This window comes from Serinus canaria, chromosome 19 (assembly GCF_022539315.1).
Source record: "Serinus canaria isolate serCan28SL12 chromosome 19, serCan2020, whole genome shotgun sequence".
Taxonomy (NCBI): domain Eukaryota; kingdom Metazoa; phylum Chordata; class Aves; order Passeriformes; family Fringillidae; genus Serinus; species Serinus canaria.
In genome coordinates this window covers 6,663,177-6,687,369 of record NC_066332.1, presented here as the reverse complement: position 1 = coordinate 6,687,369, position 24,193 = coordinate 6,663,177, and the positions used below count along the sequence as shown (strand labels likewise).

The window sequence follows — 24,193 nt, the reverse complement described above, 5'->3', positions numbered from 1 at the left end:
AACACAGGTGCTCCTGCCTGACCAGGCCACACTGGTTTCACTCCTCTTCTTGGCATGGATAGGGGTTGGAAAGCTCCTGGAGCAAATTCAGTATCAAGATCTTCTCAAATGAAGCATTGTTTGCTGCTTTGGGTTTCCCAGGAGCACTGAAACAGGATCCAGCTCTTGAGCCTGGGTCAGTGCAGGAGGTGGCTGGGAAGGGAAGATCCCTGCTACCATTTGATGCTATTTTGTGGCTGCTCTAACAATCTCCAGCTGCAGAGAGCCCCAGAATGTCCCCACTTATAAGGGAGTTTATAAGGAGATACAAATTCTTCCTGCTGCTTTATGAGAACATGGAGGCAAACCCTTAAAAACAGATGAGGGCTGTGTTGTAACACACTTCAGTCCCATTTCACTCACAGTGTGTTTCATTCAGAGCTGATCCTGGAAGGAAACCTGGCTCTGAAGGAACTGGCCAGGAAGGAGCTGGCCCAGTCCTGTGCTGCCCAGGCCAGGCAGGAGCTGCTGAGCCCAAGGGCTGTTGATCAGAGCTCTCTTCTGTGTCACAATCATGGCATCACCTTCCATTAAATAATGTTGAGTCAAATGTCAGGAGGGGTGGATCTGTGGGAGGAACTGTCATGGTAATAATGTGCCATTTAGCTGGAATGTTTTGTAACCCCAGTCTTTATCCCTGGCTTACCTCCAGCAGAAATTAAACCCTGGTTTGCAGTCCATCCTCTGCCCCTCTCAGTGGATGTGCAGTTGATTTTGTTGATCACTTTAAAAACAAAAGGCTCTGCAACTGTTAAAGTCTTCACTGCTGTTTGATGCTCATTTCCCAATTTCATCTTACTCCCAAGCTGTGATGGATTTTGACATGGACAAATAAAACTCAAATTAATTGGATTACACACTCCACTGGGGTACCTTTCCTCCTGAACATGAGAAGAGTCTCAGTTGTTTTGTTTCAGGGCTGTGAGGAGGGGGAAGATGAATGGGTTTAGAAGCAGCAGTCAGATAAATAACTGTTTGCATTCAGGCTTTAGGCACAAAATGTGGTTCCTAGAGGGATCTGGGTTGGATCCTGTGCTGTCCTGCTGCCAGGAAGGCATTGCAGAGGTATCCTGTCATCCTTGGCAGCCCAAGCCATTGCAGTTTCCCCTGGGAACTGCTTTCAAACACCTGCCTTGGAAGTTCTCTCTACCATTGCCAATGCTCCAGAAGCTTGGAAGACTTCACATGTGTCTGCTACAACTTCTGGAGAGTTCACCTTCTGACCTTTGGGCTGGACTCTGCAGAGTAAGCAAACACCCTTCTGACCTTCCTGGTGTCACTTGGACTTTAAAGTGAGACATTCCCAGCCTTTTCCTGCCCAGGGTTCCCCTGAATTTTACTGTGATGAGTTACAGGGATGGGTGGAAGGAAGCATGAGTAAGCTTGAGGTCATGGGCAGGAGGAGGTGGACATTATTCCTTTATGGCACCTCCAGCTGTGGAAAATGTGGGGTTTTCAGAGGGTTTGCCATCCTGGTGACCAGGAGCCAACATCTTCATCCAGGTTAAACAGGAGATTTATAGTTGGTCCCCCAGCAAAGGGTCAGGACAGAGCCTTGGTAGCACCAGGATGAGAGGGGTTCCTTGTTCTTGTGCTTGTTTTGTGGCCTTGTTGTCTTGGTTGTTCATTGACTTTTTGCCCCAGGTTTCCCAACTGTCCCAAAGTGTTGTGGAGTGCTCAGATGAAAGGTGCTGCCATACAGGTACCTCCCCAGATTCCAGATCCACAGGGAGCAGGGTTGTTGAATATGGTTTTGGCATCACAATAACTACTGAGGGTTGCTGTTTTATTTATAGTTGTGGGTTTTCTGTTCAGCTGCCAACTGAATAGAAACCCATTGGCTCCAGGCTGAGGGAAGATATGGACAGCAACAGGCTGCTGGGTTTTATTCTTGACTGGAGAGAGCTGAGAAAGATGTGCAAAAGCACAAAACTCCTCCAATTCCTGCCGCTGGCTTTCCCTTCCCTGCTCCACTCCCATTTCTCTCCATTTCCCAGAGCTCAGTGGACCTGCCCAGCTGAACACCTAAAATGATCCTAACTGGCAGGAAAGCTTTCTGAGCACATGGAGGGGGCAGAGCACACCCATCCCTGGCCTTTCCTGCATCCTTAGACCTCAGGGCACCTCCCAGCAGCTCCTGCCCAGGTGAGCTGGCTGGGCTGGAGGCTGTGCTGCCAGGGAGGCTCAGCAGGGCCTGGTGCCAGGCAGGAGGGAGCCCCACACCCTTCCCCTGCCAGGCAGCCACAAGGCAGGGCTGTGGTGGGGATGGCCAGTCTGGGGTCAGTCATTTCAAGGCAGGATTGTACCAAGGTTTGGAGAGGAAGCACAGCTTGTCTGGGGTTCTCAGGGGTGAGAGGAGCAGCTCTGCAGGATGAGAGGTCACAGCCTGTCGTGGTTGTGATGGAGACAATACAAAGCAACACTCAATTTTCAGAAGGCTTCAAACCTGTTTTTTATTATAGCATGCATGCTTTTTATACATCCTTACCAAACTCATAAGTTTACACTGTACTCATTGGTCAGGAAAGACAAACAAAGTGCTATTGGAACAGGCACTTGCAGGTTTCTCTTATTTATCCTTCTTTCTTCCTTGGTTTCTGTATCAATGACCTTGGCAGAAAATTCTTTCAGGGGCAAACACGGATCCTCTTATCAGACTTCTCTGTGGCTCACAGAAGTCGCTGTAAAACCTCCTCCTCAGCAGCCCTTGGGGAGCAAGGGCAGGTGCTCCAGGAGCCCAAATTCAGCATCCTGCAGCACTGCCGGCCCGCGGCCAGCAACGGGCGCCAGAGCATCGCGGAGAGAGCCCGACTGGGCTCGGGACTAGCTGGGATCACGGCTGGGCTCGGGACTAGCTGGGATCACGGCTGGGCTCGGGACTAGCTGGGATCACGGCTGGGCTCGGGACTAGCTGGGATCCCGGCTGGGCTCGGGACTAGCTGGGATCCCGGCTGGGCTCGGGACTAGCTGAGAGCCCGCTGGGCTCGGGACTAGCTGGGATCACGGCTGGGCTCGGGACTAGCTGAGAGCCCGGCTGGGCTCGGGACTAGCTGAGAGCCCGGCTGGGCTCGGGACTAGCTGAGAGCCCGGCTGGGCTCGGGACTAGCTGAGAGCCCGGCTGGGCTCGGGACTAGCTGGGATCACGGCTGGGCTCGGGACTAGCTGGGATCACGGCTGGGCTCGGGACTAGCTGGGATCACGGCTGGGCTCGGGACTAGCTGGGATCACGGCTGGGCTCGGGACTAACTGTGATTCTGGCTGGGCTCCAGTCTAGCTGAGATCCTGGCTGGAATAAAGTCTAACTGAGATCCTGGCTGAGGTGGACACTAACTGTGATCCCGGCTGGGCTGGAGCCTGGCTGTGACCCTGGCTGTGCTCTGCCCGCAGATGGAGAAGCCCAGCTGGCCTCCACCGTCATCGACACCATTCTGGCAGGACTGCCCGGCCCGCGGGGAGCCCCGGGGCCCGTGGGGCCACCAGGTGACAGCCAGGGCTGGGCTGGGCTGGGTAGGGGCTGGGCTCAGGGTGGCAGGGAGGAGGATGGCAAAGTCCCTCTGATGGAGAGGGGATGGTCCCTGGGTGCCTGCAGGGGAGGAGAGGGCTCCTCACTGGCAAGAAGTAACTGGGTTTTCATCTGTTGATGGTGGCTGATTGTTTGACCTTTACATCTTGAGAAAAGGGCCGATTAAAAGCTGTTTTTCAAGGTAGGTTGTTCAGTGATTCCTTCCTGAGAGCAGAGTTGTTCCCCCCCTGCTGCAAACCCCCAGAGCTGCACCAAGCAGGGGCTGGCCAGAGGCTCTGTGGTCTCTGTGAAGACTTTGGAGCCAGTTTGAGCAATTCCAGATTTTCACCAGTGTAACTGAAATCAGAATCTGAGATGAAAATTCAGTGACAAGCCTTCTTTCTCTCTGTGCTGATGGGTGGCTTAAATGATAATATTCCTGCAAACCTCAGCACTTCCCTGTATGATGCATATTTAGGAGTCAACTCCCATTAGTTGCAGAAAAGGCTTCTCCTTTCATTATGAGGGCCTTTCATTTATCCTTCAATTCTTTTATTCTTTGACTTAAGTATTTGTATGGTGCATTAATGATTGAGGCTGATTCAGCTGTACTTTGTGTATAATGTCCACATTGTTTCATCTCAAGGGTTGTGACAACTAAAGCAGAGAGGAGTATTGCTAAGTTCAGGCTAAGCAAATATCCTGTCTCCCATCTGCAGGTATAATTTAACAGCTACTGTTGAAATATAATTATTTTTTCAAAAGGAATGAATCTGTTAAGTCACTGTGTGAGACAGGTTGACCTGTTTAGATGGTGCTTAACTCATCCTGGAAGCAGCTCTCCTGTGGTACAGATTTGGAATTAATTTATTGCCACTGCAGTGAGTGAAGACCAGGAGAGAGCTTTGCTTTGCCCCTCTCAGCCTCTCCTATCTCTGACCAAGTGCAGCAGCCCTGGGGCTTCCCTTGCCATCTGAGGTTGTTCCAGGAGCAGCCCCTGCAGTGTCTCTGGAGCTGTTCCATGGATCTAGGTCAAGTTTTCTCAAAAGCTGCATTTTAAGGAATGGGAATGTGGATGTTACTGACATCCTTCCTGCCTATTTCCACCATTTTTTTCCTCCCAGAGCTCTAACAACCCCCTGGGATGTGTTCTGTCAGGATGGGGGTGTCCAGTAATAATCCAGGGTTTGGTGAAGGGTTCTCACTCATTGGGAGACTCAGCAGAAGATGGAAGAAGTGCATGGAATTTAGGATTCTTCCCTAAGTCTCCTTAACATTGTCTCCAATTATGATTCCCACCAGGGCCACCAGGTGCTTCAGGACCCAAAGGGCCCCCAGGACCCATTGGAGCCCCTGGATCACAAGTAAGGTGCTTTGGTGCTTTGGGGTGAAGGGCAGAGGGGGGCCAGGGGTGAAACATCATCCCATGCACAAGGAGGGACAGTAATCTTAGATCTGCTGCTTTGTTCCCCATAAAATTCTGTGATTTAATTCCTTTTTCTGTGATTTATTTCCTTTTTCTCATTCTGGATTAAGAGGTTGAAATGGTTGTGCTTTCCAGATTTTCCCTTAATCATAACAACACACTGTGCTGCTGCTCTGTCAAAACATTTCACTGTGGCCTGAGTTGATGCAAAGGATCTGACATGGGCTTTACTAACACAGTGATAGAAAAAACTCTGCATTTCCTGTGGAACACATAAAAAGAACAGAAATGCATCAATGGGAATTCACCAATTCACCAGAGTGAATGTGTTAAGCCTACTTTTCCAGACATAGCACTTTCTATTCAAGAAAATATCACAAATTCCCATCAGTTTGATTATTTATTGATACAAACATTGTGGAGGGGAGAGATAATAATGGAGTGGGAAAAACTCACTCCAAGAAATTTATGGTAGAAGAAGGGCACAGTACTCACATGGATGGAAAAAGCTGATTAAATGGAAAGAAGTGAAGTCATGAATAGGGAACTGCCAAAGTGCTCCAAACTGTGGTTGGCTGATACAAAGGGACTCAGTTTTGGGAAGAATATTGCTTAATGTGGAGGTAAAACAGCAGCATCAAATTTTTCAAAGGGATCCCACATGACTGGAGAGCACAGAGAAAGGTTAAATAACTTTATAGAGGGATGTAACTCAGATCTGGTAAGAGGAGGTTTGGAACTGAAAATAGAGAAGATTTTTCCTGTGTGTTTATTACCACTTTGAAGAAGCAATGAACAACAGGTTAGGGAAAGTTTGCCAGTGTAGCAGAATCCTTTCAATTAGGAAATACTCTGGAGAACAATGAGAAACTCCAGATAGATACACACACAGTGAGAGATTTGGCAGCCAAATGACAGCTGCAGTTTAACATCATTAAATATAAGGTAATTCACAATTCATAAGGAGATTCTGCAGCAGAGTCTGGCTTTTTGACACGCAGCACACACTGTAAGCCTTTCATTTTTGCCCTGTGGAATTCAGTGTTCTTGAGCATCCCTGTCTCACCACACACTGCTGGGAGCTGTCAGGGGCAAAGGATGCTTTGGACACTTGGGTTTTGTCCATGCTGCATGTTTGACCTGGAGCCAAGCCTGGTCTGTGCCCCACCTTGTTTGGCAGCCCCAGGGAAGCTCCTAAGCCAAGCCTAAGTCTCTGAATGCTTGGTGGGGAGCTCAGCTGAGCTGGTGGGGCTGGCAGGGAGCAATGCCTGAAGAGCACAGCTGGCTCCCAGCTGAAATGGGAGAGGGCTCCTCCTCTGCACCCTTCAATCACACGTGTGCCACCTCCTTGGGCCTGAGCTCCTCACTGCACTGCTCCTCTCCCTGGGCCCACAAAACCCATTTCTCTGGTGCTGATGGGGGGATTTTGGGGAGCTGTTCCAAACCAGGCTGGCTTAAATCCCCAGTGGCCTGGAGGGGAGCTCCAGACTCACTTCTGCAGCCTCCAAGGCAACGTGCAAGTCACTTGAGGTGGAAAAAAAGCAGCTTGTATGTGGCTGTGGGGAGAAGGAGAGCTGACAGGCTGAATATAAACAAACAATATTGTTCTCTCTTGGTCTGGTTAATAACTGTGGCTTCTCTGGGTGGATAAGTGAAGGATTTGGATCGATTTCTGCATAGCAGTTCAATTAGCAGAAATCTGGAGACTGTGCCCTTCTTAGCCATTGGTGACTGCTTTATAGATTTGTTCAACCCAGGGAGTAAAATTATTAGCAGAGATTGGGCTTAATTTCAAAATTGTTTATTAGGGTGAGTGAATAGCTTCAAAATAATTTCCACTACACAATCCAATTAATTTTCAGGTATGTGTGCTTGCTCCTGCCACCCACTGAGGCAATTAAGAAGCAGGGGGAAGCAGTGGGGATTTTTAAGCTAAACATACTACCTGTGTATTAATTTCTTCTTGGTAACTGAGAACAAGAACTGTCCTGTCATACTGACCCCAAAAAAATGTTACATCAGGGGCCTGCAGTGCATTAAAAGAACCAAACAGAGGGATCTGCAGAAAGTGCAGGGCTTGGGATGTCTGCAAACAGAGCTCCTGTTGTGTTTGCTTGAGGGAAAAAGAGAATCCAGCCCAATTGCTTAATGGGTGTATGAGGTTTTCAGGAGCTGAGGATCACTGGGAAATGTCTTCACTACACCTACACAAAGGTTGTACAGTAGAAATTAATTCCCTCTCATTCTGCATCTCTTCTAGGGCTTGCCAGGATCTCCAGGACAGCCTGGACCAAAAGGATCCAAAGGAGACCGAGGAGAGAGAGTAAGGTTTACAGGCCCAGGGAGATTCCCACAGCATCTGGGGGCTGTGCAATTATACACAGCACAGGTCTCACACATGCAGTGGGACCACAGCCACCACCAACTTTAAATGCAGAGCTCCTGGGGTTTCTGCAAGAACCAAGATGAGGTTTCCTGTACAGAGAAAGAGTTGAATTCCTTGCAAAGTCAGGTATTCTGCAAAGAGATTAGCAGATTTGCTAATTTAGATTTGCTAATTTAGATTAAGGTGTATAAAGGCCTGTGGAGACCAACTTTCTTCCACCAGCCAAAACTGTTTAGTGTGGAGTGTTTTGAGAGGTCTAACTGAACTCTTCCTTCTGTGGCACTGAGGCTTTCAAAACTCACCTGACTTTTCCTGAACCCAAGTCATTCCCCAGGTCTAATGATGTTCTTAACATATTTGGAATACTGAAGTCATGTTCTTAATGTTCATGTGCCTCAGTCCTCAGTGCTGATAACAAACAGAGAACAAAAAGGCTGTTTGAAAGTTAATTCCAAACTGGTGAAGTTTAGGAACTACCAGAGAAATATCTGACAAGGGTGTGAATGTGAGACATTCCCAGCCCAGCATTTGAGCACTGGGAAGGGTTTGAAAGGGGCATTTGGGCCTTTGGCTGCTTCTGTCCAGCTGAATTGCCAAAAGATCATGGTCTGAAATCTTTGGGTGAGTCTAGGAGCACAAAATCTCTTGGGAGTGGAGTGGGTGGAAGAGGATCATCAGCCCTTAGGTGTGATGGGCACCATGGACTGTGGAGAACCACTGAGAGCCCAGCATGGAGAGAGCCAAAGAAGGGGACAAGGACAAGGAGGAAAACCTTGGCTGGTTCCTCTGAAGTGATGGATGTCTGCAGTGGTGGCTGCACTGCCACAGCTGTGGGAGACAAGCTCCCTTTCCTTCCTGTCCCACAGATGGGGGTGAAGGGGGCTGCAGGTGTGTGATTCCCCCAGGACAGAACCTCCTCTGCATTCCTGCTCCCCTTCCAATCCAGCAGAGCAGAGGATGCCTGAAAGAGCCAGGACAGGGAAATGCAGATCAGTGAACTCCAGTGTGCTGACTTCTCAAATTCCTGGGAATAACCAGCAGCAGACAAACTGCTCCTCTGTGCAGACTGTGCAAGGTGTTTCACCCCTCCTGAGGCATCAGGAGCAGCAGATATCTGAGGGTGGGGCACACCTGCCTTTGGAAATCTCTGTTATACTTTAGTTTTGGGTGCTTGGTCCTATTCTTACAAGAAATCACTTGCAGTTCCCTGAAAGACAGAGTGGCTCTTGGTCATTTTTTTGTAACATTTTCCTTGTGCAGCTCAGCCAGTTTGGGCATGACTTGGCTTTACAAATAGATTGCAGACTGAGGGAGTTCTGGGATTAGAATTCAAGATCCTGGTAGAGAGCAAAACCTGAACTGCTGAGATGGATGCACAGATTACAAACTACATCTCATTGCCATTCAATCTTTATTTCAGCTGAAAAATAGAAGGGCATGTTTTGTGGCAAAGTGTCACATTTCCATCCAGGAAAATGATAAAACTCTTCCTCAGTGATTTATTTAACATTTTGCTGTAGTTTATGGTTGACCATATTACTAATACTACTACTAATATACCATGTTATTACTACACTTATTGAAACAAAATCCTGTTGCATTGTGTCCATTCACACCTACAGATCCCTTAGAATTTGGTTTTGTTCCCTCCTTGCTAGGGATCTAGAATTGTAATTCTCCTCTTAGGTTTGGGACAGATGAGATTTTCAAATATCAAAATATCTTGATAAAAAGGAAAAAAAAAAAAAACCCATATTTCCAGTTAGTGTGGAAAGGGAAGCTGACAGCTTTTTCTGTCAGAATTTCTGTAGGATGCTCTGTGTGCTTTTTGTCTTTTGTGAGTGTGGCTTTGAATGCTGGTTTTGACAACTACATGCTGCAGTTTTGGGTTTGGTAGCTAAAAATGAGGGCTCGAGCAGAGGAGCTGTGCAGCTGCAAAGAGAAGCAGAGGGGAGGGGGGGTTTACAACATCTACTGAGATTTGAGAAAATGTTATTATACATTCTTCCTGCTTAATCTTGGAGAGAACAGATGTGGGGGAGACCTGCAGCAGTCTGGATGGCTCAGCCCTGTGTGCTGCTCACGCTCAGCCTCTGCTCATCCCAGGCACTGCCAGCCAGGGAGGCTCCCAGCATCTCCAGGCACTCTTCAGAGCAACAGCCAGGGAGGCCTGGGATGAAAGATATTGCCAACATCCAGCCTAAATATCCTTTGATCCCCTTTAAGCTGATAACATCCTTTCTGTTCCTCCTGGACATGGAGCACAGGCTGTTTATGTATTTCAGTCTGTTGTTGTGCTCCTTTCTGAGATTCTGTCTCTTGCCTGTGCTTTTTCACAAGCTTTGCTCCCTCCAGTGCAGGATCCAAGTATTTCCCTTGGAAGATACTGGGAGCACCTGACAGACTGGGCTTTTCTCCCTGTCCATAGGGGTCCTTGCTGCTGGCAAGGCATTCCATAGGAGCTCATTCCATGGGAATGATCTGTAGGTGCCCCTTGATTTTATACAAATCTGATGGACACAAACCCAGCAGCTCTCCCTGTCCACTGCAGAAATCTGCCACTATATATGTAGGTCTTTCCTGGGGGGGAAAAATGATGGGTTTGTTGCTGTGTGTGTCTGCAGGAGGAGAGCCAGGGGAAAATGTGGCTGTTTCATTAATGGATTTCTATGAATGCTTTTACATTTTGCCTCTTCTTCCCAAGCTCCTGCTTTCTCACTAAATAACCTGTAACTGCTCTCCTGATCAGGGGTTCTGCCCTGCCCCAGCTGCTCCAGGGTGGGAACACTAAACACAGATGTTCAGTTTAACAGCATTTCATTCTGCCCCAAACCAACACTAGTTCAAAATGTTTCTCTTAAAGAAAAAAATAAAATAAGAAACAAACCAACCAAAATATTGTAACTGTGTTTTGATCAGTAGCTCTGGGGTGTGTGGAGCAGGAGCAGATTAAATCAGTGCTTGGTGGGAGTCCTGGGCTCTGTTCTGGCTGGGGCAGCAGCAGCCCAGCACTTCTACCAGAGGGAAGAATGCAGTGTCTTTGTAAGGAACAAATCTCCAGCCAAATTCCTTCCTGCTATAATGTAACTGACTGCTGGAAAGTTCAGAAAACCTGCTAATCGTCTTACAGAGAGGGCACTGAGCTCAGGAGCTCTGTATCCAACCCAGCTCCTCCAGAGCTGATGGGATTTGGAGCTGATACTTGACAGAAAACCATAACCCCCTTTTGCTGTCTCTAAGTGATAATGTCAAGGGAGAGGAATTTTTTTTACACATTATCCCAAGTGTAAGGTTTTTTTCATTAAGCCATCTTAATTCCACTAGTAAAAATTACCCTGTGTTCTTGTCAAGTGGCAAAGGATCTCCTAATGACACTGCCTTTATTTCCAACAGGGGCAAGCAGGTCTGCCTGGAGAGAGGGGCATTAAGGGACTTCCTGTAAGTGCTGCACTCCTGGGTGGTGCCAGGCTCAGGTGGGGCTGGTGCCTGGCACTGCAGGTGCCACTGGCTGGCCTGGAGTTGCTTCAGAGCTGAGCTCTGCTGGCTCCAGCTCAGACATTTGTTCCACAGACACCCTCACCTTAACAAATCCCTCTGCAAATGAAGCATGCCCTGGTGTAAACACAGTGCTGAAGTGACCAGGGGGGCATCAGAGGGGCTGTGCTCTGCCTGCATTTCCCTCTGGCCAGAGCTGGGCACACACAGGAGCTCCTGGCACCAGCAGAGCCCAAAGGTGGGCACTGTTAAACAGCTCAGAGTCCATCAGCTGCTCTCAACTCCCTCCTGCACCTTGGTTGGCCAAGCTGAGCTGGAAACCCTGTATTGAGGTTAAGAGATGTCTCCATATGATTTTTTTGGCAATACCTGAACAGATGCCCAGAGGAGATGTCTGCACTGGCACATATGGCCAGTGGAAACAAACCAGTGGTGATGAAGGTTGGCTGGCAGATGTCTAGTGGATAAAATTGGGGTTCTTTTTTGGCTGGCAGCTTCCAGAGAAGCCCCAGAGCCTCTGGGAGAGTTCTCATCTCTCTTTCTTGGTTCCACCTCATCATTTCATACAATTCACACAACCTTTTCCTTGGTGCTTCCTCCTGTGCTCACCTCTGCTTTGCAGATATCTCAGGGATATCCCACAGGTTTGAAGAGGCCAAGCCTTCCCACTCTGGTTTAGATTGTTAGTTTTGTTTTAGGTTTAGCTCAGAGTGGTTGAATCTCTCCCTGTCATCTGCTCTTCAGAGAGTGCATGAACTTCCTGGCTGGGGGGAAACATGGGAGCAATGTTCACAGCACAGAGAGATCTTTGCTCAAGAAAAGCTTAATGAGCATGAGTGATGTGACTAATTAATGAAAGCAGAATGGTGGGGTTTCTGTTCTAAATCAAGGTGAACATGTCCATGTTTGGGGGAAAGGAGCAATTTATCTGTGGTTTAGCATGCAATGTTGTTCATTGAGAGCCCAGTGAGATGTCTGTGGCCTTTCTGGGGCCCAGGCCATGGCAGGTGGCTCCTCCTGCACCTTGGCCACTCCTGGACAAGTTCATTTGTGTTAGAAGTGGTGGTGACCTCCTGGGAAGCTGACAGGAGCCAGGGCAAAGCTCAGGAGAGCACTTTGGCCCTTGGCTTGAAGGTCCATGTGTTTGCTGCTGGTGAAATGCTTCTTTAATTTGCTCCTTTGGTGGGGAGGGGTCCAAGGGCTCCTGGAAGGCTCCTCAGCCACATGTAACCAAGTTTCCTTCCTTTGTTTCAGGGTGAACCAGGCAAGAAGGGTGAGGAAGGTGACAAAGGTGCTGATGTAAGGATGTGTTTCTACTGTTTTACTTTTGGTTTTGTCACTTTGCTGTCCTTCAACCCTTTGACAGGTGGGTTTGGGGGGACCAGAGGAGGAGTCCACAGTTAAATGTGCAGAGCAGGTGTGCCTTGGGTTTGAATTTAATGTGTGCCAGAAACCCTGGTCTGTGAGGTTTCCTTGGCCATGTTGTCACCATGTTCTTGAACACAGTCCCCAGAGGTTGTTCTGTCACATGGAGCTGGTTGGGAATTGCTTCCCTATTGTCCCTCCCAGCTGCTGAGGGACAGACTGCCAGAAGAGATCAAACTGCAAGTGCAGAGCATTGGAGTTCTCACATCTCTGCTCTCAATCCCTCAAATACCTCCCAAAATCTCTTTGGCCCTTCAAGCCCACACCTAAGGTGACAAGGACAACAAACTACAGCCTGAATGTACATGAGGAGCTCTTTGAACAGGGATTTCTCCTGCACTCCTGCTTAGGTTTTCTCCTCTTTTGCATCTTTTCATTTTTAAACATCCACACTGCAGGGTTGGGTGCTATGAAAGTGACATTATGGACAAGAAGTCTATTCTGCAACCCATTCCAATGTTAGTTTGGTTTTATTTCTTGCAGGGGGAAGGTGTCCAACAGCTTCGAGAGGCTCTGAAGATTTTGGCTGAGAGGGTATTGATCCTTGAGCACATGATAGGAATTCATGGTAAGCACTGCTGTTTTCTTCTCCAGGGAACCAGGGCTCTGCTCAGGCTTGTGGTTAAACATCCTCCCACTCTCCTGAGTTCTCTGGTGTCTGTTCAAGCCCCAATATCAAAACTAGATACCATGACTTAGTTTTGAGTTGAGTTCCAGCAGCTGCACTACCTCCTCTGGCTTTCCAGTAGCAGGTGAAATGACCCTTACAGTGATTTTTGTTACAGCTCAGGCAGCCAAGTCATGAGCAGCAGCTCAAGCCATGTGGCACAGATCATCCACCAGCTTCCCACAGAGCTGCTTGTTCAAGTCTTTAGGCCAGATCATTTAATCCTGTTAACAGCATCTTCCAAGTGACTTGAACACCTCTGAGGCCCTTGCTTTGTGCAGAGAAAGCCCAGACAGAGCTGCTGTGCCACCCTGAAAATCAGTGATCCCTGAACATTTTGAGATCATAACTTACATGAAACCTATTTTCACAGTCAGATTTAAAGGAAGTCCCACATGTTGTCCATTCAGATAGATTTTTGTGATCTCTTGAGGCTGTTTGCCCTCCCATCACTGGGACAGTGTGTGCATCATTCCTTAAAGAATGTTCTCTTCCCTTGACCACAGGGTGGTGTTGGTTATTGTCACAGGAATTGGTTATTGCCAGACTGCTCCTTTTGGGGTAGCCAAGGATCAATTCTCTCCCAGCTGCCAAAACCTGCTGTGCCACAACAACCAACACCTTCTGTGTTTCAGAAACACAGTTAGAGGCAAAATGTTTGGCTCTGCTGTCCCAGCCTGTGAGCAGCAAACCTGCTCCATGGCACTGAACAAGTCCCAGAGCACTTTTCTGTCCTTGACATGTGGAATCTCATTCCTGGCCTTGCTTGTGAGCCCACCTCACACCTCCCCTCAGATCAGCACCCACTTTTATTGGGATGTGGCCTTTGGCTATTGATTTTAGCTATGGGAATGCTAAGTAGCTGAAATGCCCAGCAGTCCTGACAGAGCCTCACTGCAGTCACTCCATCCCAAGCACTTCAGGCAGCACTTTGGGATCCCAGCCCTGTCTGGAGCCACCAGTGCTGGGATGGAATTGCTGCTGGACCCTTCCAGTGCCAGGGCATGGCTGGCCTGGAGCCTGCTCTGCTCTGTGGCCTCCTCTGTGCCCTTGGAGGTTCCAAGTTCTCTTTCCAAAAGCAACAGGCAGCAACAGCATAAGCTTTTTGGGAAACCCTGAATCACAGCCCCATGATTCAGCCACACTCACCCTGACCTTACCTCTGCTCTAATCCTGCTTCACTTCACGTTTTCAATCCAAGGGTAGAAAAATGTATTTTTATACATTCTGTATAAAAATGTATCAAAAGCTGCTTTGCTTTGAGCTGGTGCAGGTACCAGGGAGATCCCACTGGATTTCCTAGGCAGCAACCCATGCCAGCTGGGGTGATCTCCAGGGAGGAGGGAAAGGGGAGTTCCCTGGATGAGTCCATTAGAAAAGGGAATTTACAAGACCCAGGGTCTGGGCCTCCTTTGGATTTTACTTTGTACCTTCATTTATAGTGGTACAAAGCAAAAAAATCACATCCTTAGGAATGTTCTGCAGACCCTGGCACTGGGGTTCACACACCTTGCCCCAGCAGAACTGCCTGATTTATCTTTTCTCACATTCTCTTTGGAAATACAGCAGCAGCAAGGCATCTGCTGCTGTTATTTTGAAACAGTCATTTCAGCAAACCATTTGTATTGATCTGTTACTGCTTGGGATGGAGATGAGTTATTTACACCCATGTGTGCTTCTGTACCAGTGTAACTGCATCAGCAAAAATGGATGTTTTTTAATTGTACACTGTGGTTAGGTCATATTTAAACACCTATATTGTCTGACTTTAGGGGTTTTTTTGTCCCATAAGTATTGATAATTGTATTCCTACTCTGTGCTTTTGAAATAGTTCCATTCTTTCACTTCACACATATTTTAGGCCCTAAAAAAATACTGTTTAGAAAGGGAACTTGGAAAGTAAGGCATATTTTCCTTGTGCAATTATGTTCATTTTTGTCTATATGGTTAAAAAGGGCCCAACAAACAAAGAGGAAAAGACATTAAATAACAGAAAGTATTTTCCTTGAGCACAGACCTCCCTGGACTGAAAGGCACCACAGAGGTTTAAATCACCCAGCACCAACTGCCTGGTCATGTTCCCAGTGTAGGTGTTAAGGATTTGACCACAGGTCCTGGGGCAGCCCAGCTTTAAAACCCCACTCAGAAATGCCAATCCCATGCTCTCATTTTCCCAAGAAACTTCCCACTGAGTGTGGTTTCCAAAACCACAGCCACCCAAGCAACAAGGCAAAACATCCCAGCAAACAAACCTCTCCTCTGCCCTGGGAGGGCAGCTGGAACTGACCTGGCCTGGAAGCTGCAGAGAGCAGCCCAGCAGGACACAGAAAAGCCCAAATTGTTTGGCAGGGTTTGGTGCCAGCAGACAGAATCCAAATCCTCCAGCAGCCAAAATCTTACTGGAAACAGAAACACTGCCTGGTGGGATCAAACCAAGGCTGGCACGTTGGGCTCCTGGCAGGGAAACACAAACACCCACCTCTGGAGGCAGAAGGAAGAAGAAATTGGGAGATTGGAAATGATGAGGCAGATCAAGCCACCAGCATCTGTTACTGAAGAGTGCTCAGAGCAGTGTATACTGAATTGTTCAGCTGAGGGAAGAGCAGGAGGTTGTTACCTGGAGGTGCTCTGGGAGCAGGGACAGCCACCATCCATCCCCAGCATTGTTGCTGATTTGGCTGCAGCCCAGGGTGGGTCAATCCCTCCAATCAATCTTTTCAGTGCCTCCAAATGTCCTTTACTAGGAGGGAAATGGTACTTAAACCCTGAGAGCATCACTGCTCACCAGCTCATCCTCCAACACCAGGAGTCTGTGGGCAGTGCTGAGTAGTTGCTACAGTCCAAGTAAATTCATAATTAGTACAAGAACAGTGTCACTGTGATATTTCCTGAAAAATCCTTTCACCAGGATTTCTTCTCCTGGGAAGGTGAGAAGCCTCAGAAAAGAATAAAACAAAAATTATCTGATTGCTTCTCCTGTGTTTTTCTGCTCTGGAATGTGGTCTGGAGATTGTTTACCAACAGGTGCATGTTTGATTGGTTTCATGTGAATTGTTTTTACTTAATGACCAATCACATCAGCTGTTGGACTCTGAGGAGTCAGAGTTTTTATTATTCATTCTTGTTAAGCCTTCTGTCTGTATCCTCTCTCTTTCTTTAGTATAGTTTTAGTATAGTATTCTTTAATATAATATCATATCATATAATATCATATAATAAGATAATAAATCAGCCTTCTGAGAACATGGAGTCAGATTCTCATCTCTCACCTCATCCTGGGGACTTCACAAACACAACAGAACAGAACTTTAGAAATGGAACTACAAAGGAGAACAGGCCCTGCAGCTGGAGCACTTACCCCAAAGAGCTCAGGCAGAGCAGACAGGACACATCTCATGCAGGAGAAGTGTGATGGCAGCAAAGCTGTAGCTCCAAAGCTGCTTCCTGCATGGAGAGGAAACAGGAGGGAGATTGTGGGAATACATAAAATCAGAGGGTTTTGGGGAAGCTGCAGAAGGCAGCCTCAGAGACAGCAGAACTGCGGTTAGAGCTAAGCAGGAGCCATGAGATTGGTCAGCAGAAAAATTATGTCAGAAGTAGAAAAGCAAGGACAAATAGAACAACGGTCTGTGTATTAATGCTTGTCTAGAATAACTCCCTAAGCTGCAGAAAAGTTTATCTAGTGAGATATTAGGAAGTTCTAAGCTTAATAATGGAGCTCTGTGCGTTGTGTTTGAAGGCTTACAAGCAGGTATTGTATTTGAAATAAGCAAGCATTGTTTAACCAAAGGTGCATGTGCTTATAGTGGTGGATAGAACTGCTGTCAATGTGCTTCTGCTTTGTGTGATTGGCCAGAAAACTTTTCAAGTAATTTGTAACATTGAGTTCTTTGTCTGCTGCCTGGGATGTGAGCTGGTGGCATCTTCCCATTGCCATGACCATGGAATGAGGCTGATGCTGTGAAATCAAACAGCTCCAGGCCCGTTCCCAGCAGTCCCGTCCTGATTGTGATTTATGCACAGCCCCGGCCGGCGATAGGAGCCCACTGCTCCCACAAGAGGAACCACTCAGAAGGGCCCATGAGTGTCTTCCTCAGCCTCCCCTTTTAAATAGTGCTCTCCCATGACTTTCTCTCCTTACAGACTCTTTGTCTTCCATTGAGCCAGGCTCTGGACAGGATGTGATCCCAGGCTCCCCCCTGAGAAGCAGCACCAAGATCAAGCGAGGAGGACCCCGGCAGCCCCAGGCCCACCAGATCCTCTCCTCCCTGCTGGATGATGCTGAGGCCAGAAGGAGAAGCCACAGGATGAAGTAGGAGCATCTCTGTGTCCTCCCTGCCTGTTCTGCAGTTAAAGATCCAGTACCCAGTGCTTAATTGCACCCTGCAGATGAAGAGGGTGGGAGGCTGCAGTGTTGGTGGCTGGGGTTCCTTCCCTGGCCAATTCTGAGCCCTGGTTGCAGGGAATGACTTATCCATAGCTCAGAGAGGGTTTTGAGAATGTTTTCCTTGATTTTGTTGTTTTGCCTTTGGAATAGCAGTTGTCAGGTGTCTCAGAAGCTGCCTGCAGGAGTGGCACCTCCTGGCTGTGCCTCGAGGGTTTAACCCTGCCCTTGTTCTCTCACTGCCCTTGACAGTCACTCAGTAAAGCTCTGCTTAACTGGCCAAGCTCATCCATCCCACCCAGAGCCAAAGCCAAGCCTCAGCCTTGTCCATTGCTGCAGTTGGAGACATCTGCTTTCATTGCCTGCATGACCTGCAAGGATTTCTTTAAAGCAAAGAATAAATTAGAATACAAATTACATTTAAAAGTATTGCTCTGAAAATTCAGGTGGCTCTCTGGACTTTAGCAACAAAATCCTGGCTTTTCATGTTGCTAATTGCATGTGAGTGACATTATTTCTATTTGTGGTTGGCCAAACAAGGACTTTTGATACAAATGTTCATGGAAACATTGGCTTTCTGTCTGGCTTCAGAGAGTTTAGACTATTTCTGTGAAAACATAGAGCAGTTTGCATGAGATATGATGGAATTGTGCAAGAATTTTCCCATACTGTGTTCAGCTTGTGCATACATCCAGAGATAATTAATTTAAGTGGTGGCAGTAGCTATTCACAGAAAAGGATATTTTGCAATAGCTTCTTAATCCTACAGCAATCAGGAAAAATGTTTTCACAGTGTTTTGTTTTAATCTTGTGAGTAAATCCTCACCATTTGGATCTGGAGACAGTGTAGGAGCAAACCACAGCCTAGGGAATTAGAGTCTTGTCAAGAGCTTAGCTTGCACTGGGAGTTAAATACAGAGTCATTTTACTTTTTGCAATAACTGGTTATTTTAGGGGAAGTACCAGCTTCCAGGTTTAAGAAGTTGAACCTGCCCTTCAGTGACAAATGAATCACTCCACCTGCTGTGCTAACCAGGTCAGACAAGCTGATGTCATTCATGTAGACAGTGATTTTTGTTAGAAGGGGGAGATTAATCAACAAAACGGACTGGACTATTTTTTACTTTTTAATTCCCACATTCTGACAGTTCTCAAATTCAGCCCAGGACAAAAGTGAGCAAATTGAGTTGTGTTAAGGCCCCTGTATGTCTGGTTCCTGTGCAGAACACAGCTGTGTGAGCAAGCTGAGCTGAACTGCTGCAGTGTTTCTGGTCACAGGCTTTCCAAAGAAAACACTCAGCAGTCCCTGAGTTCAGCACCCCAAGTGATCTTCCCAAGGCAGAGCCCACTGGAAATGAGGCCAAAAATGGAGGAGCTCTGCCAGCCCAGCATTAGCCCCACATTAAATTGACTGTCCATAAACACTGTAAACATGGCAGTGCTACCAACAGAGACAATCCCAATCCTTCCTCTGAAGAGCCTGGAGCCTGGCATTTCCACCCACCATGCCTTGACTTGGCCCTGCTCCTCAAGAACCCAGCCATCCCCAGCCAGGTGAAATGGCACAAGCTGATGCTGAGCAAGCACCAGAACCTTCTTTTACTGCTGTGCAGCTGAACAACAACCAGCTGTGCTGCAGGCAGCAGGGATGCAACTCCCTGCCCTCCTTTTGCATCCTCCCCTGCTTGGTCAGTGCCAGCTGTGGGGCTCATTCAGCCCACCTGGTTCAGGTTGTGCTTATGATTGAATTTCCCAAAAAACAAACCCAGAGTTTTGCAGGAGCCTGGGGAGGTCCCTGGCTGCACTCTGAGTTACAGCTGTGGTGTAGAGAGACAAGGAAATGAGTAAAACTCAAGTCCAGCAGGTTCCTGAGCTCAAGGAGCCATCCTGTATCTGCAATCCCTTGGGGAGAAGGAAATAAAACCTCTCTGAATGCATCTTGGTTTCACCCCCAGCACTAACTCTAAGCCCAGCACAAACTCTAAGCCCAGCATTAACTCTGAGGATGTCTGTGGTGCTCTAAGAACCCAAGTTCCTCCTTCTCTACTGGCAGGGCAAGAGCTCTGTTTGTGGCCAGCCAAGCATGGGAACATTCTTGGAATAATCATTCCATCTAAGAATTAAATGTCCAAAAAAAAAAGGATGTTTCCTCATTTGCAGGCTGATTCCTGGGCAGGAATTGGGAAGTACTTGGTTACCTCTGTGGTGAATTGGGACCATCTTGGTCTGGATCACTTGGACTCTCCAAGACCCCACTGGTGACTTCCAGGAGATAAATCAGCCAGTTGCTGTTGGGAAATCAGGCCTGGGGAGGGAGGAGAAATCTCAGTTCAGTCTAAACTCCTTCACTGGGCAGGCTGGTGCCAGCTGTAGTTGAGGCCACAGGAACAATCTCTCCTCATGGCAGCTTCAGGAACCAAACCCAACCAAAGCAATATTTAAAAAGGGAAATGGGGAAATTCAGTTTCACTGGTCCTGTAGCTACAGGGTTGAATTTGGGGAAGAGGGAATAAAATCAGGCCATTTTTACTTCCCTGGCATTTCAGAGGCTTCACACTGAACTGGAAGAGAAATCTTTCTTTCTCTAAGTTTGTCTTCTGAATTCAAAGTAATGCTTTAGTCACTCACATTGCTGAGACATTTACACTGACATGGATGTGGAATTTTATATTATTTAAAACAAATTACTGACAAGATGAAAGGAAAATTTAATGGAAGTTGTTTGCAATTAATCCTGCCAAGTCAATTGTTAAAAGGCTGTTCAGGTTTGGGTTGAGACCACTTTTATTATTGATAGTATGAGCTATGTAATTTTTTTCTCCTTGCTCTGTTTAGCCCCATCTCTCTGATGAGGTGCTGTATCTTTAAATGGGGGACAGCAGGGTTATACCAGATGGACTTTCTGCTGGGCTTTCATTCCTCTCCACTCACACCAGGGCTGTACCACACTGTTGTGCCACCCCAGTTTAATGACATTTAAAGGTGAGCACAGCCCCACACACGGACATTGATGAGATTGATGACCAAGCAAACCACTCCAACCACATTCTCCATCATGGGCAGGATCCTGAGGTTCATTTCAGCCAGGGCATATAATGCTTCTTGCCATGTCTATGTAATTTAGGGGATTTATTTTGAATGCGTGCTCATTTAGAAATATATTTTAATTGAAATGTTTAGTGCTTTACCTTACATACATACTGTGCAATACCATAGTGTGTTCTTTCCCTTCCCCCCCCACAAGACTTTTTTGAAATTCGTGATGTTTGTTTGAGCTCCAGTGTGTTTTTGACTTGGCTCAGCTCTGGTAGTAGTAGTGTTTTCCTTGCCCTGAGCTAACCAGAAGCAGCACATTGCACAACAAAAACCCTTTGCAAGTCATGCACCCTCACATTCACCAGCAACCTGGAACTCCTGGGAGGCAGGGAATGCTCCTCTCCAGAGGGTCTAATTTGCACTTACTGTAAGGAATTGCTAGCAACCTAGGAAACAGGAATTAGCTAGAGAGAAGAGCCCTCACCTGCTCCCACCAAACTCCAGAGTCATTTTGTCATCAACTTTCAAAGAACAGGCCTTAAAAATGAGACCCAGCCCTGGAGCAGCACATGCTGGTGCTGTGTGGGCTCTGCTCCAGTGTCTGCCACGAGCTGTTGTCACATAGGACCCCGAGCACTGTGACAAAGGCTTCCAGAGACAATCAGCTTCTGGGCTTCCCTCCTGATGCAATGATTGGAAACCCATCCTCCTGCAGGTTTACACATTCTGTATGACTCAAGATGACATTCCACTGGGGGTGTAGGGGTTAAACTACTCAGAGTCTCTGTGATTTCTTGGTTTCCTGTGAAACCAAGGGATTGAAAGGTGCTATAATTGTTCACGAGGCACATTCCCAGCCACAGAAGGAAATGGTAACTTCTTCACCAGTTATTTTACACAGTACCTTTTTTATTTATATCAGTGTGTTTTGTATGTGTGCCAATGGTCCTGGCTTCTCTCCTGGGGATCAGCTTTACAACCATTTGGTCTTTTATAGGGCAGCCATAGGCAGTATCTTGCAATCACGTGTAATTTCTTAACTTAGAGCAAGAATAAATCTTGTCTGACAGGATGAACTCATTTATGGCAGGCTTTAATGTTTGTTGTAAACACAACCTGTTTGTTCCACCTCTTGCATGGTTACTTATCTGTTTTCATATTGCTATGTTATTGTTCAAAATATCTATTTCTCTTTATTTGCTATGGGGTTTGTTACTGTATATGGAATGTTTTGTATTCAGCATTTTCTTACGGAGCAGAGTGGGAACAGTATTCAAGGACCCACAAATACCAAAGACCTTTCATGTAATGCACTGAGAAATAAACTTACTGTAAATGAATATCATGTCAGGTGTCCTCTATTTACGAAGTTCAGAGCAAGTTCAAACTGCAAACTGCAGCCTGAAATCAGGGCTTTTCCTTCCTGACATCTCAGCCTTCTCTTTGGGAAAGCTCCTTGGCAGAGCTCTTAAAAACAAGATGTGCATGAAGGCCCTGCTGTGGGCTGGAGGGGCAAAAAGGGCAAAAAGGGCAAAAAGGGCCCTTCTTGCCTAAAACCAGAGCTGGGTTTGCCTGCCCTTGGTGGCACTGACTCCTCTGCAGGTGTTGGACAGAGAGATTTGTCTGCAGGACACACAGAGCCACCCCTCAGCATTCCCAGCCACCAGAGCCAAACACAGGGACATATCCCAAACACAGGGACAGATCCAAACATAGGGACACATCCCAAACACAGGGACACATCCCAAATATGGGGACAGAGCCAAACACAGGGACACATCCCAAACACAGGGACATATAACAAACACAGGTACAGATCCAAACACAGGTACAGATCCAAACACAGGGACAGATCCCAAACACAGGGACAGATCCCAAACAAGGGACACATCCCAAACACAGGAGCACATCCTGCCCTCATGGGGAGGTGTTTTAGCTCCTCAGGCAGCCTCTCAGGCCACCTTTGAGCACCTTGCTGTACATTGCAGAGTGAGGCTCTGCCCAAACCTGGCAGATTCCTCCAGTTCCTGCAGTAATTTTGTGCCAGGGCAGACCCAGGTATCCCAGCTCTGCCTGGGCTCAGAGAGGGCACTCAGAGGATGTGTGGCTGCAGCAGATTGTGAGGGGGGAACAAGCCAGACAGAGAATTGTGCTCTGCCCAGCAATATGAATTAAAATCTGCTGATATTTGCAGTGTTCCTCACTTCCCCAAAAGGTTCCTCCCAGTACAAGGAGGTTGAGTTGGCTCAGCTAAGACAGCAAGGGCTGCCCAGACCTCCTTCCCCTGGTATCTCCTGGGCATGTGCCCCCTCCAGCAGCCTTTGGGTGTTCTCTGAGTGTGCCTCTGGGCTTAGGGAGACCCCCAGAGTCTCCATCTCTCGTGGCAATTCAGACTGCCAGAAGAGGATGTGGGTAAAGCCCTTCTTTTAACCTTCCCACTCTGATAACAGCTGCCCCTGGAGATGCAACACCTCTGTGTTGGCAAAGGGAAGCTGGATGGGGGTGGCCTGGGCTGTTTGTGTCACAGATGTCACAGCTCTGGGCTCTGAACTTGTTTTTCATATCCCAAAACCACCAAGAGATATGTAAATCCCAGCCAGTTTTTTCCCCTCCTGATCAGACTGCACTGCAGAGATGCAGATACCAAAAGCAAAGGCTGAGCCTTGTAAACACAAAAATGCCCACAGAGTGGAGGTCTCTGCTTCACAGGGCTTTGTGCATCACTGATGAGGACATGCTCAAGGTTACTTCATGCCAGACATTCCCATGCAGCACTTCTCTGGGTCTCTCAGGGTGTATTTATCTCAGTTTTTGAGTCCTAACACCTCCAACTCCGATGTATTTATCCTTGCAAAAAGTCCTCTGAGGGAAGGCAGCTGTGTTAATCACCACTGTACAGATTGGGAGTTGCTGGATAAAAGGCCAAATTAATTTCTTGGGACATTTGTGGCTGTGCTGGTCTGCCAGGCACCAAATTAGCATCAGGCCCATGTTGGTCTCTGGGCCATTATGGCCACTGATTGTAATCACAGCAAGGGGAACTGACTTCTCCTGAGCTTAACACAGCCCAGGAAAATCAATGGCAGAGGGGAACACATTGAACTTGTAGCAGGAGCTGATTAAAAGAAAACTATTTTTTCACCAACAAAACACAGCTACTCTTGGAGTTCACTGCTTTAACTCTTCATTAACCTCATGCACCAAGTGGTTCTTGAGCCAGCCAGGCACTGGCAGAGTGGTAAGAGTGGCTCTGGCCATGAATGCAGTTGGAATTGTCTCCACATTCCAGCCTGGGGATAAGGAAAGCAGTGACCCTGAAACAGGAACAAACTCACCCTAAACTTCCCAAGCAACACTATAGAAAAACAATTGATACACTGTGTAAAGGAAAAATAAGCAGGGAGACTATATTATCTTATTTACCCTCTAAGAACAGTTCACCAACAGTGACAAGCTGCTTCAAAGATGGATTGGAAAAAATGTGACTATTCCAGACTGAAGGATGCAATTTGCTTGGCATCAAGGAGAGCAGGGAGCTGATCAGGCCTGACTTTTTTATCTCTGAGCCTTTTTGGCAGAGGCAGGGAGAAACAGGACAGGTCTTGTCCCTGCCACATCCCACTTTTAGGACAGGATCAAGCACCCTTGGACAAAGCTGATGCCATTTTTGGACTCCAGTGGGAAGCTAAACAGCACACACTCTGTAGAGCATGGCAGGGAAAGGTGTGTCAGCCAAGATAGAACTTGTATCAGTGATGAGAATTAATTGCTGGAACACTTTGCCAAAGGATGTGGTAGAGTTTGCACTCCAATATAGTTTTCAAATTATGAGA

The 24,193-nt window shown here is 47.3% G+C and overlaps 1 protein-coding gene across 7 annotated transcripts in view; it reads left to right on the top strand.

The window, feature by feature from the left end:
• Window positions 1–21,700, top strand: part of COL26A1 (collagen type XXVI alpha 1 chain) — a 170,522-nt gene extending 148,822 nt beyond the window's left edge. For 4 of the 7 annotated variants that reach the window (XM_050981796.1, XM_018919312.3, XM_050981795.1 and 1 more), the window contains 7 exons: window positions 3,427–3,519; window positions 4,844–4,905; window positions 7,228–7,290; window positions 10,747–10,791; window positions 12,103–12,147; window positions 12,757–12,841; window positions 17,084–21,700. In XM_050981796.1, coding sequence (XP_050837753.1) covers window positions 3,427–3,519; window positions 4,844–4,905; window positions 7,228–7,290; window positions 10,747–10,791; window positions 12,103–12,147; window positions 12,757–12,841; window positions 17,084–17,256 — 566 coding nt within the window. In that variant the 3' untranslated portion in view covers window positions 17,257–21,700. The remainder of the gene's footprint in view (window positions 1–3,426; window positions 3,520–4,843; window positions 4,906–7,227; window positions 7,291–10,746; window positions 10,792–12,102; window positions 12,148–12,756; window positions 12,842–17,083) is intronic. The other 3 variants (XM_050981797.1, XM_050981799.1, XM_050981800.1) reach the window with 3 other exon arrangements.
• Window positions 21,701–24,193: the final 2,493 nt, after the last annotated feature.